Genomic DNA, 14,056 nt, shown 5'->3' with positions numbered 1-14,056 from the left:
AGGGGGCATTAGATTTAAGGTCAGGGGCAGGAAGTTTAGAGGGGATGTGAGGAAGAATTTTTTCACCCAGAGGGTGGTGGGAATCTGGAACTCACTGCCTGAAAGGGTGGTAGAGGCAGAAACCCTCATAACATTTAAGAGGTATTTGGATGTGCACTTGCGATGCCATGGCATACAAGGCTATGGGCCTAGTGCTGGAAAATCGGATTAGAACAGGTACTTGTTTGACCGGTGCAGACTCAATGGGCCGGAGGGCCTTTTTCTGTGCTGTGGACCTCTATGACTCTATGACTGTATGACTCTATATACCCTAACACTTGTTTGCTATAGATTCTTAGCACCGGCTGTGGACCTTTTGAGGCTAATGCACTACCACACCAAGTCTCTCTGCCCCTCAAAAGGCCTTAATTTAGAGCCCAAGCTGCTACACACATCCTTAGAATTAGCTCTACTCACATGCAATGTACTACATTTATCAATGTTAAATGTTATATGCTGGCTTATTGCCCTATTATGCTTTTTTTTTCCTGAACAGGTCTGACACAGCACCGATCTTTGTTACTTCTATGAACTTGTTGACAATAATCCTTAACACCATCCTCCAGATTATTGATATAAATTGTTCACAGTTGTAAGGATGATATTTGTAATCAGCCTCCATGTGAAGTCACCAACATTATTAACAATGCTTTGTCTACAGAACATAACCAATTTCATACCTAATCCACAGTTTTTTTTCTGATCAAGTAGGATTCTATCTTAAAAAGTGGCCTATTGGTAGGCACCTTTTTCAAAAGCATTTTGAAAGTCTAAGTATATAATGCCTACTTGACTATCTTCATTCATCCACCTAGTAACCTCATTAAATAATTTAACCAGGTTGGCAAGACATGACCTTTTTTGGTAGTTGTGTTGCATGTCTCTAATAACCCTTATGTGTCAAGGTGGTCATAACAGAGAATCCTAAATGATCCCTTTGAGTAACTTTACGACAACTGTGTCAAGTTAATGGGCCATTTGTTCTGATGTTTTGAGTAGAATGATACCTATGCCTATTTCTTTGAGAGTTTTCCTTTAATCTGTTAAAGCATTTCCGTTTAAGTCTAAATAACCCTTGCACATGACCCAATCCATTGTGTTTTGCCCAAGTTGTATTCAGGGATGTCCAGGTGAGGAGAATCTCCATTGATCTTTGTGTTTGTATTTGTGGCCATAGAGCAATACGATTAAAAAAAATCAATTTCTCTTTGCCAGGTGTGTTTGCCGAGTCTTATTGTTCCATACTAATGAATAAGTCCAGCATTTTTGGAAAATGTCATTGTAGGGTGGATCCCAGAGATTATTATGAGGTAAGGGAGATTTCTATTCTGGAGAATATAGCAACCTTATTACTGAGTTTTCAGAACTATAAACCTATAAAACAGTTTATTGCTGGTAGTGGGAAATAATACAATCTGTTCCCAGAAAATGTCGCAACGTATTTGAGCCTCATAAGTAGTGCTTTACAATAGGGAACACGCTATTCAGCCTGCAATATACTGAACTAGTAAGCCTGAGTCAAAAGGCCATTGCTCAGGATCTCATGTTAGCCTATCACTAATCCCTAAGTTCAATACAGGTGAAGAAACCACCAATTGGCTGCAGGTGTTGGCACAATGAAAGCCCAGAATTCCAAGCTTCTGGCTCAGCCTGCATGACCCAGTGTGATTGTAAGGACACTAGCATGGGTGTACCTTGCATGCGCCAGAATCATGCAGAGATCATGAGGTCAAACAGCATCTAATGCTGACTTGATGCACAATCTGCCATGTCCTGTTAACGCCATTTCTTGCCACTCTCAGCTGAAAATGTGTTCAGCTGCATGGTACTATTTAAAGGGATCATCTAGGGACTTCCAGATAAGGTGATTTTTATTTTCTTTTGCTGCTGATGAATGAGTGGATGTAATATGTTCAATGTTAATCGGTGAGTTGACAGAGGTTTTTGGATTCAGAAAAGAGTAGTGATGGACTTGACCAGGAGGTCTAAAGGGTTGGAAGGCCTATCAGAGAAAGCCTGCTTTTCGCTCGGACTGCAACAGGGTAAGGAGATGGAGCAGAGGTAGCAGAGATGGGAAGCTGAGTGTAGAGGGGAGAGGAGGAGGGGGCTCTTCAATAGAAGGTCAGAGCCACCATGGGTCTTTAGAGAGCATTTCTACTCCACCTTAGCTGCCTGAAGATTCACCAAAGAGGCAGTCACCGAACTGTGTCACCTTATCTAACTGAACATACAGCTGCACAGTTTCCAGTGGCTGTGAAGATCATAGTAGCCCTCAATTTTTACATCAACAAATGCTTCCAGGAAGGTAAAGACACCACTGCCAACAGTTTGCTGTCCATCATTCCATTAGAGAGGTAGTGGAGGCTCTGTACACCAAGATAGGGGATTTCATTGCTTTCTCCCTTACCAGAGAGAAGCAGGAGGAGTGAGGATGTACCTTTGCCAGGTTAGTGGGTTTCCCAATAGTGCAGGGAGCCATCAACTGCATGCAAATGGCTCTGCAGGTGCCACAAATGAGCACTGAGAAGTAACACACCTCAAGGGGTACCGCTCCTTGAATGTGCACCTGGTACGACCATGCACAGGACAAATGCCTGTTAACTTGACAACAGCTACAGCGCTTCCAGCGCTAACTATTCCCATCATCTTTGAACAACCACAATGAAGCAGTGGCTTAGTAATAACATCTACCTATTCCACACCTGTTCTCCCCCCTGATCATGCGTACCCAGCAGTCCTACACTGAAAGTCATGCTGCCACCAGGATCATCATGGATCAATCGCCATCGACATTTTGAAACAACGGATTGGCTACCTGGATCACTCATGGCAAGCTTTCCAGTTCTCAATGTGATGTATCTCCATATTTATGAGGGAGCAGCCCTCGTCAGCAGGTGATTCGGGGGGCACCTGAGGAGCAAGAAAAGTCATGGAGTCATTGTGGCATTGAAAGAGGCCATTTGGCCCATCAAGTCCATGCTGGGTCTTTGTAGAGCAATCCAATCAGTTCCATTCCTCCGCCTTATCCCTGTAGCCCTGTAGGTTTATTTTGCTCAAGTGTCTATCCAATATCCTTTTAGGCAGCTAATTCCAGTTTATTACCACACGCTGCATAAAAGTGTTCTTCCTCATATCCCCCTCTTCCCCTGCAGCTCTTACCCAACATCTTAAACCTGTGTCCCTTAGTCCTTGTACCATCAGCTAATGAGAAATGTTTTTCCTTGTTTACTTATCTAAACCTGCCATAATCTTGTACACATCTATCAAATCTCTCCTCAATCTCCTTTGCTCCAAGGAGAGCAACCCCAGCTTCTTCAACCCTGCCTTGTAGTTAAAATCCCTCAATCCTGGAACCATTGTGAAAAATCTCCTCTGGAACCTCTCAAGGATGCTCACTCCCTGCCTAAAGTATGGTGACCAGAATAGGACACAATATGCTAGTTGTGGCCTAATCTGAGCTTTCTAAAGGTTCAGCATAACTCCTCTGCTTTTGTACTCAATACCTCTTTTAATGACGCCCAAGGTCTCATGTGCTTTGCTAACTGCTCTCTAAATCTGTCCTGCTACCTTCAAAGATCTATGCATATGAATGTCCAGGTCCCACTGTCCCTGTACACTTCTTAGAACTGTGCTATTTAGTCTACATTGCCTCTCCTTTTTCCTTATGCCAAAATGAATCACTTCACACTTCTCTATTAAATTCTATCTGCCACTTGTCTGCCCATTCAGTTAGTCTATCTATGTCTTTTTGCGGTCAATTGGTACCATCCTCACCATCTGCCACAACTTCAGGTTTGAAATCATTGGCAAATTTTGAAATTTGAGTCTGTGTTCCAAATTTTAAGTCATTTATATGTATCAAAAAAAGCAATGGTCGTAGCAATGATCCTTGAGGAATACTATTGTCTACCATCTCTAGTCTGGAAAACAACCATTTACCACAACTCGCTGCTTTTTTTTCCTTAAGCTAATTTTTAAGCTGACACTGACCCTCCTATTCCCTGAGCTTCAACTTTGTTAACCTGCCTTTCATGTAGTACTTTGTCAAAGGCTTTCTTAGTATCCATAGAGAAAACACCCATTGCTTTCCCTTCATCAACCTTCTCTATTACTTCAACAAAAAATCAGTTAGATTTGTCAAGCACTACCTGTCTTTTACAAATCTGTGCTGGCCCTCCTTAATTAACTCAAACCTTTCCAAGAGCCTGCTAATTTTTTGCTTGATAATTACTTTTAAAACCTTACACCACTGTGGCTAAACTGATTGCTTTGTGGTTACCAGAAATGTCCTTACACCCTTTTTTGAATAAGAGTCACATTTGCCACTCTCCAGTCCCCTGGCACCTCAGCCCCTGTATTTAGGGAAGATTGTAAGTTAATGGCAAGCCCTGATGCTATCTTCACTTCCACTTTAGCGACCTGGGATGCAAGCCATCTGGACCAATGACTTATCTACTCTAAGCATGGCCAGCCTCCCCAGTACATCATGTGTTTCAATTTTCATCCCATCATTACCTCTACCATTACCACTTTGACTGATATTTTGTCAGCATCCTCTTTCTTAGTAGACACAGATATAAAGTACTCACTAAGTATTCTAGCCTTGCTCTGCACCTCTAAGCATATATAATCCTCTTTGCTGCTAATTGGACCCACACCAGCTCTTATGTTATGATATGGCAGGTGGTATTTGCCAGCTGACCAAATCCTAAAGGGGAACTTGGCCACACTATCACAACGATTTTGCAATTTGTATCTATCATGAGAAGGTTTGTGCACCGAAGTCAGAAGCAATGAGTCCACTACCACCTTTAGAAACTCTAAAGATTAAATTAAAACATTTATTAACAAACTAAAAGAAAACTTAAACACACGAGACTTAAGTTACACCGTTACATTTAGTTTTATAACAGTTTTCACAAGATTTCTACTTAACTAGACTCTCAACTACACACCCCTTTCAAGCAACAGTCCAAATAGATTCTTAATCTATAAAACATCCAGCAATATTAGCACAAGCACCCACTGTTGCTATAAAGGAGGTATTTCACAGCTTCTCTCTCCTTCCTTGACAATGGAACTCCAAAGGATTTTAACACAACCTTGGTTACTGGACAGCAAACTTCTCCAGGGTGGCTAGAAGCTTTTTCCACAAGTCTGTTTCATTGTGCTCCTTTCAAGATCTCACATAGCTACCCAACACACAGCTTTCCATCTTTCTTTAAATATATTTCTCCCTTTTGATCTGTAAATCCCATTGTTTCAACCTTTCTTTGCACGTTACTTTTCCCAGAACATAAAAATCTGTCATGTTGTCATTATGGCCAGCACTTTAGGAAAAAAACAAACTTACTAACTTTGCCTTATATATCTTGCTAATTGTAAACATCTTATCATGTCCCTTTGAAAATCTGACAACCTCTCAACTTATCTAAAAATGCCAATTCCATTCACACCATATCTGCCGAGTCTGCATCCTAATTTACCCATCCGATTTCAAATGCCTGTTTTACATCTAATCCCTTTTGATGATTCCAACCTTGCAGTCTGCAGTTTAATTAAATGAGACACATACATACACACACACACACACACACACACACAGTCCCCATAAGAATATTTCCTTTACACTTACTACTTACATGCCAGCAGGGGATTTTTGGGTTCCCTTTTATGTTAATTGCTGTTCTATTCTCATATTTTCTTTTTGCTCGTCATATTATCCTTTTCACTTCCCCTCTCAACTTTTTGTATTTGGCCATGTTGTCACTTGAAGAATTCACCTGCCATGCATCACACATCCTCTGGTTTTTGTTTCATCATATTCTCGATCCCTCTTGTCATCCAAGAAGCCCTGGCTTTGGTTCCCTTACCTTTCACCATTGTTGGAATGTTCCTGTACATGAAACCTCACTTCCTTAAAGATCATCCATTTTTCTGTTACAGTTCTACCTGTCAGTCTTTGGTTGCATTTTACCCTGGCTAGATCCCCTCTTGTCTCATTGAAGTGAACCCTCCTCCAATTTAGAAGTTCGACTTTAGATTGTTCCTTATTCTTACCAATTGCTACTCTAAAACTTATGATCAATGATCACTCTTATCCAAAGTGTTTACCCCTCACAGACCTGATTCATTTGGCTCACCTCATTCCCCAGCACAAATCCAGCAATGCCTTCTTCCTGAGTTGGACTAAGGACATACTGGCCAAGGAAGTTCTCCTGAATCTATTTCAGAAATTCCTCCCCCTCTGACATTATCCCAATTGATTTTTGGGTAAGTAACATCCCGCAATATCATTATTCTACAGTTTTTTACAGATCTCTGTGATTTCCCTGCAGATTTTCTCCTCTATATCTGTCTCACTATTTGGAGACACATAGAACTAGAGGAGGCGGAGGAGGAGTCATTCGAGATGCCTTCTCTCCAGACGAGCTATTATAATAGGCTACTGAGACTCCGGGTCCTTGAAATCTCATTTCCACATCATTGCTTCACAATTCCCTACCTTTCCATCCCTCTGGTACAGACCATCATAATGTCCCAAAATCCTGGAGTAAAAGGAACCACAAAAAAAATACACCACAACTTAATCCAATAATGCTTCAAATAAGTTATATAATTCTGAACAGTTCACCTTTGTTCATTCCCTTAGTGTCTTGCCTATCCTAGTGCTCCTACACAGTGCTACCCCAGTTGCTGCAGCATGGGGGAGACTGCAGGTGTCCTTGCAGGCTTCTCTTGGTCTTGAAGGCCTGACTTTCAACTACACCACCTCAGAATGGGTGGCAGCAGTGTAGGCTTTCTGGCAGAGCTGCAACAGCAACACCACTGGCAGCAATGGAAGCATGAATGTTGTCACCCTGAAAGAGACCAGAAGGCTCATGCATCACAGAACCACTGCAACTCTCTGGAATAATGCTTCAGCAATCAGAGTAATTTCCACCGTGAAAGCCAACAAGTCCCTTTGAACATTGGTATCCGGAGCCATGGCAGTGGCAGTCTGAGCCTGCATGGTACCGAGCTGGGCCTGGATGACAACGAGCATGGATCTCATGACATCAGTCTGAGATTCCACTGCGGCATTCAGATGTTGGGTCACAGTTGCCTATGCTGCAATGAAAGCTGAGACATCAGCCTTCAGACGTTACCTCACATCTGGGTCTATAAATGCTGTCATGGTGTTGGCCATCACTTCCATGTTAGAAACTGTGGCTCCGAGCTCTGTGTGAACTTTGTGCTAAGTTACAGCTAGACTTCTCCATGCTCCTTGACCGGGACAACAGAATCTTCGGCAGAACTCCCAATGAACCATGCATTTTTATGTGGAAGTGTTCTCCTGTATGTCACCCCATTGAAATCCTCACCTGAGCCCCCTGCAGCAGAATTCATCTGAAATCTCACCCACCTTTGAGCTGGCACAGGCGATCCTTTCCCTGTGCTCAGGCTGCAGCCGCCTTGTGCCTGGTGATCCTGATTCTATACTACCCTGTAAAGTGCACACAGTATCTGAGCTGGTGGCTCTCGGTGTCTGATCAAGTGAGGATACTTCTTCACCAAACGTCTGCTGCTGATCGTGCCTTTTATGGTGAGGATGCACTAGTTGTCCAGTTGGCAGTTCTTGGGTGTCTGAAAGTATGAATACAGAAAGAGAGGGTTGGAGGTGAAAAAGTGAGATGGGCTGGAAAGCAAGAGATCCATCGTCACACCACTTGCATCTGAACGTCATGCTTGATAGCAATATAAGAGTGAGGCATGATTTGAAAAGGTACATGAGGCACCTACATCCTGAAGATTCTTGGTGACGCCAGATGCAACAGCCTCAATCGCTATCTGCCCCATATTGGGAGCACCATTACTTCTAATGTGCTTGGAAGATGCCGAGCGTGCCTGTCCCCCTGCTAGTTCTCTGCTACTTCCTCCAATTATGTGCAACCTTGTCCTGCAAGAGAGAGGGAAGAATGTTAATGTGTATGTGCCTGCCATAGCTGTATAGCTGGGTATATGTGGATGCTGAGGGGAGGATGGGGGGTGTGGATTGTGAGACTGAGAGCATTGTAAATTCTTGAGAATGAGATGGAGTATCTAAATGTTAGGCACAATGGATTGATGGGTGATGGGGCTATGGTACATTGAGCATCATGAGAGGATAGCATGGTGGGTGGGAGATGTCAGTGAAGATGCATTTGTTGACCTTGACCATATGTGTGAAGTCATTGAACTTTTTCCAGCAATGCAGCCAAGTCCTCATAACCAGACTCCAGGAATTGACCTCTGTGGTCAGCTGCTCTTTTCACATGCTATACCTTGAGGGTTTCCCAAATGCCAATGGAAACATGGCATCTTGCCTCTTCTCGACCCCCGAACTAAATCCCACAGCACCGTATCAGATAATCTGGGGGTCCTCTCTTTCAACTTTGCAATTTTCTTTCTTCCCTCAAAGACTCTTTCATACTGTTCAATTTGTTGCGGTAGCCTGAGTGCACCTCCCCTTTAAGAGGGACAGGCTGCCTTTAAGAAGGACAGGGCAGCTGTTTGTCATGCTTGTTGCGAACATGCCTGAGCCCCCTGCTGTGCCTGCAAGCCAGTCAGCAGCACCTTTCGAGCTGAGTTTCACGTTACTATCATGTTGGTGAGCAGGCAGAATGGTTTGCATATTGCCTGCCCAAATTTGATCATGCACAGGACAATTGTGCATTGTGATTCTTAGGCCTTAAGCTTTTTTTCCCCATAACGTTCAGGGACACTTCCACTACTATGTTGGTTCACTGTATTGTTCATCAGGCCCTTTTAGCTTTTGTTGTTGAATGAGTTCATGCACAGCTCTAAAGTGCCAATGAAATATTGTTAGTTGTGATTCGTTTTTAATTTGTCGATGACAATGAAGATTGGTTGGGTTCTGTGAAGGGCAGACGATCTGCTTCAACAGATTATCACCCAGGTGACGAAGACAAAAATGCACCTCTGTTTTCATTTGAAGAAGTTTTAATTCTCAGCTGTAAGTTTGTCTTTCTAAAATGTTTTTTTTCCACATTAACTTATTTTATTTCTTTCAGAGGTGTAAGTTTGAAACTTGCAATTATGAGAAAAGCCAGGACTTCATGTGCAATTCCCTTGGAGTGTATGCTCGTGCTTGTGCCATAAAAGGCCTGATATTAACAGACTGGAGAAATTTTGTGGATGAATGCAGTAAGTGTTCAATGAGAATTGCCTATTCTGATTTCACAGCCATTAATAGTGCTTATAACAGTTTTTTATTCATTCTTGGGGTGAGTTCTGTTGGCAAGGCCAGGATTCATTACTTCTCCCTATTTGCCCTTGAGAAGGTGGTGGTGAACCACCTTCTTAAACCGCTGCAGTGCATATGGTGTAGACACATCTGCAGTTTTCTTAGGGAGGGAGTTCCAGGATTTTGACCCAGCGATAGTGAAGGAGTGGCGATATAGTTCTAAGTCAGAATAGTGTGTGGCATGGTAGGGACCTTGCAGGTGGTGGTGTTCGCATGTGTCTGCTGGTCTTGTTCTTCTAGGTGGTAGAGGTCATGGGTTTGCAAGGTGCTGTTGAAGGACCCTTGGTGAGTTTCTTGTAGATGGTGCACACGGCTGGTAATGTGCATCGATAATGGGATTGAGGTGGTGGATCAGGCAAGCTGCTTTGTCCTGGTTGCTGTTGAGCTACTTGAGTATAAAATAAACAGTGTTGAAATTTCTTAGTTGCGATTAACCTGAATAGCTGATGCGTTACAAATTAGGTTAAAAATTATGCTATTGTATTGCGATCAGTAGCTGTTGAATGAGACGTGGAGCCTGTAACATCTGAATTATACTGGCAGCTGAAAACCACACCACCAACGTGCTCCCAAAGAGAGAGCTCTGCAGGTGGACATATCTATGTGTTCACAGCTCTGGTTCACAGCAGATCATTCATAGAGAATACGGAACAAGAACAGAAAATGCTGCAAAAACTCAGCCGGTCTAGCAGCATCTGTGGAAAGAGAAACAGAGTTAATGTTTCGAGTCCGTATGACCCTTCTTCAGAGAAACTCTGTTTCTCTCTTCACAGATGCTGCTAGACCTGCTGAGGTTTTCCAGCATTTTCTGTTTTTGTTTCCAGCACCTGCAGTATTTTGCTTTTATCGTAGAGAATATGGTTCACTTCTAAACAATAAAGACTTTGGGGAAGGTTTATAAGGAGATCAGGAGGCTTTAGGCAGTTCCAGAACATCTTTCAAACCTGACTTTGCACCACTTCAGAGTTCTACTGCTTGTGGCGTAGACCCAAAGATGTGTGAAATGGCCTCCCAAGGTGTTCTGATACCACTTGGGTCTCATTTATCTGCAGTCAGATTGAGACCTGACATTTTTGCATCAATGCGCAGCTGAAACTGTTTCTCATTGCCTTGAAGCTGTGTGTTTAGATGCCTGTGCTTTGCTTGAAAATCCTCAGGAGTTTATGATAATTTTTAAAGAATTTTCTTGACAATGTGGTAAATTTCTACAGGGCTTCCTGCTCATCTACTGTATTTTCGGCAGAGCATCAGAAGAATGACAATAATATGGCTGACGAGCTGGAGAATTTCCAAAGAAATTTGAAGTTATTTTAAAAGTTTTTTTATTAATTCAGAGTTTACAACGGAAATAATTTCAAAATGACCATGTAACCAAGCCAAAAGGATTTTGCGCTGTGCTGTATTTCAGAATGGTTCATGAACTATGCTTGACTTTTGTTTTCAGAAATTTCTTGCCAGGGCCTTCAAGTTTTCAGTTACGATTCCAAAGCTTGCAACAATACCTGCTTTTCACGGTCCAATTCAACCCTTGAATGTACTGAGAGTGGAGTTCCAGTAGATGGCTGCAACTGCGCACCAGATACTTTTCTGGATAATACCAACGTATGTGTTAGTGCATCCAACTGTTCATGCTTTTTGCAAGATGGAGTAATTATACCTGCTGGCAACAGTGTTAGTGCTTTTGATCGAACGTGGTGAGTTAAATAATGAATACATTTTGCTTTAGTTCAAGAGACAGCTGTTAAAATGTAAGCCACCTTTACTCATCAAACAAGTACAAAAGTAATAGTGCCATTGTGAGCAAGTCAAGCAGATAATCTCTTGTATAAGTTAATGCCTTGATCTGTTTCGGTTTTTCTACATATAAGAAACCTATTAACCATTCCCCTTTTATTTTCCTATCACATCAAAAAATGTTTGATCAGCATTAGTCATTTTTTTTATCAGAAACAATTTGAAACAGTTATTCCTGGTGACATAAGAGGGATGATTTATGTGCATTTAGCCCTTCAGGAATCCCTGTAGGGGAGTGCAGCCAATCGGAATACTGAGGAGGTTGATCTCCACTGCCCCTGAATGTCTCGCAGTGTTGTGCACAAAGCAATTGCTGAAAGTTATATAGCTGTCTCTTGTAAAGATTATGATCTCACTCTGATCAGCAACCAAGTTTTGTGGTTACAGGTCAATGTAATCTTCCCTCATAAAAAAAATCACCTTGAAGAAAAACTAATAGTACTTTGAATATCTTGAATTCTGATAATCCATGATTGCAGAATTACAGTTACTAGATATTGAGATGTCCTTTGTAACTTTACAGTATTAGTATGCAAATACATTTTGAGATAGATTTTCCTGAGTACTTAAGCTGTTGTGTGGAGATTTTATTGTGTGGAATTATGGGGCATCGTTTGGAATCCCTCTAAAAACTTACTATCTGGTGGAGGTCAAGTAGGAATTATAGAAAGAATCAGTATGTCGGAGACTATTTGACCCATTGGGCAGAATTTTGCCCTTGGGGGGCGGGCTCGGCGGGGGTGGTCGGGAAGCCAACAGCCGCCTGTGATCAGGACCAGACCGCAATTTCACGCTGGTGGGCCAATTAAGGCCTGCACAGCATGAAACACGGGCGGCAGCGCTGAGTGCTGCCTGTGCGGGTGGGGGGAGGAGGGCTGAGCGCGAACTTCATGCGTGCAAGTGATTGCTGCATAATCTCCCTGAGGCAGCTCTGTGCTGTGAAACGTTTTAAAAAAAGAAAATGAAGCAAATAAAAATGTAATAAAACATGTCCCCATGAGCAGGGACACGTTTATTAATTAAACTTTAAAACTTTTATTTTATTATTATTTGCCTTTGGAAACCTCATCCTGCCTATGGATGAGGTTTCCAAAAAAAATGCAAAGGCCGCTTGGCGTTTTTGCCTGCCTGCCAACCATTAGTTTGGACGGGCAGCAAAAAATTGAATTTAATTGATTATTTAATGGTCTTAACAGACCTTTTAATTGTCGGCGGGTGCACTGCCGACTCCGGCGTGTGCCCGCCAACCGAACTATTGTGCGACTGCGGCACGCTCGGCCGACATCAACGCGCGTCATTTCACGCTCGAGCAAAAATTTCTGCCCGTTGTGTCTGCTGCGTTTTTTGTAGAGCTATCCGGGAGGCGGTTGCGTATTGGTATTGTCACTGGGCTAGTAATCCAGAGACCCAGGATAATGCTCTGGGTACCCAGGTTTGAATTTGAATTCAATCGAAATCTGGAATTAAAAGTCTTATGATGACCATGAAAGCATTGTCGATTATCCAAAAAACCCACCTGGTTCACTAACGTCCTTTAGGGAAGGAAATCTGCCGTCCTCACCTGATCTGGTCTCCAGATCCACAGTAATGTGGTTGACTCTTAAATGCCCTCTTAAATAGCTTAGCAAGCCACTTAGCTGTATCAAACCACTAAAAAGCCGATAAAAAGGAATGAAACAGGACGGACAGCACGGCATTGACCGAGGCACCGGGAACGACAACAGCCTGTTGACCCTGTAAAGCCCTCCTTACTAACATCTGGGGGCTTGTGCCAAAATTGGGAGAGCTGTCTCACAGGCCAGTCAAACAACAATCTGACAGAGTCATACTTACAGAATCATACCTTACAGATCATGTCCCAGACATCACCATTACCTATGGTATGAACTGTTTCACCTGCAGGACAACCCAGAAAAGGTGGCAGCACAGTGGTATACAGTCAGGAGGGAGTTCCCCTGGGAGTCTTCAACGTTGAGTCTGGCCCGCATGAAGTCTCATGGCATTGGGTCAAACATGGGGCTAGGAAATCTCTTGCTGATTACCACGGACTGCCCCCCTCAGCTGATGAATCAATACTCGTCCATGTTAAACACTACTTCAAGGAAACACCAAGGGTGGCAAGGGCACAGAATGTACCCTGGGTGGGTGACTTCAATGTTCATCGCCAAGAATGGCTCGTAGCACCACCATAGTCCAAGCTAGCCGAGACCTAATGGCTGCTTGGCTGGGTCTGTGGCAGGTGGTGAGGGAACTAATAAGAGGAAAGAACAGACTTGATCTCATCCTCACCAACCTGCATACTGCAGATGTATCTCTCCATGACAGTATCGGTAGGAGTGCCACCGCAGTCTTTGTGGAGACAAAGTCCCATCTTCACATTGAGGATACCCTCCATTGTGTTGTGTGGCACTACCACTGTGCTAAATGGAATAGATTTCGAACAGATTTAGCAACTTAAGACTGGGCATCTATGAGGCGCTGAGGACCATTAGCAGCAACAGAATTGAACTTATGCCCGGCATATCCCCCACTCTACCATTACCACCAAGCCAGGGATCGACACTGGTTCAATGAAGAGTGCAGGAAGGTGTGCCAGGAGCAACACCAGGCATACCTAAAAATGAGGTGTCAACCTGCAGAAGCTACACCACAGGACTACTTGCATGCCAAACAGCATAAGCAGCAAGTGATAGACAGAGCTAAGCGATTTCACAACCAATGGATCAGATCTAAGATCTGCAGTCCTGCCACACCCAGTCGTGAATGGTGGTGGACAATTAAACAACTCATTGGAAGAGGAGGCTCTACAAATATCCCCATCCTCAATGATGGAGGAGCCCAGCACTTCAGTGCAAAAGATAAGGCTGAAGCATTCGCAACAATCTTCAGCCAGAAGTGCCGAGTGGATGATGCATCTGTGCCTCCTCTGGAGGTCCC

At 43.1% G+C, this 14,056-nt stretch overlaps 1 protein-coding gene across 1 annotated transcript in view; it reads left to right on the top strand.

Annotated features, from left to right (window-relative positions):
- Positions 1 to 14,056, top strand: part of LOC144685059 (mucin-6-like) — a 264,923-nt gene that overhangs the window by 108,080 nt on the left and 142,787 nt on the right. Inside the window, exons 14-15 of the mRNA XM_078549593.1 lie at positions 9,095 to 9,225; positions 10,770 to 11,019. Of these exons, the coding sequence (XP_078405719.1) occupies positions 9,095 to 9,225; positions 10,770 to 11,019 (381 nt within the window). The remainder of the gene's footprint in view (positions 1 to 9,094; positions 9,226 to 10,769; positions 11,020 to 14,056) is intronic.

Source organism: Cetorhinus maximus, chromosome 9 (genome assembly GCF_964194155.1).
Source record: "Cetorhinus maximus chromosome 9, sCetMax3.hap1.1, whole genome shotgun sequence".
In the NCBI taxonomy this organism is placed as follows: Eukaryota; Metazoa; Chordata; class Chondrichthyes; order Lamniformes; family Cetorhinidae; genus Cetorhinus; species Cetorhinus maximus.
The sequence above is the reverse complement of the archived record's forward strand: the minus strand, read 5'-3'. Positions and strand labels throughout refer to the sequence as shown.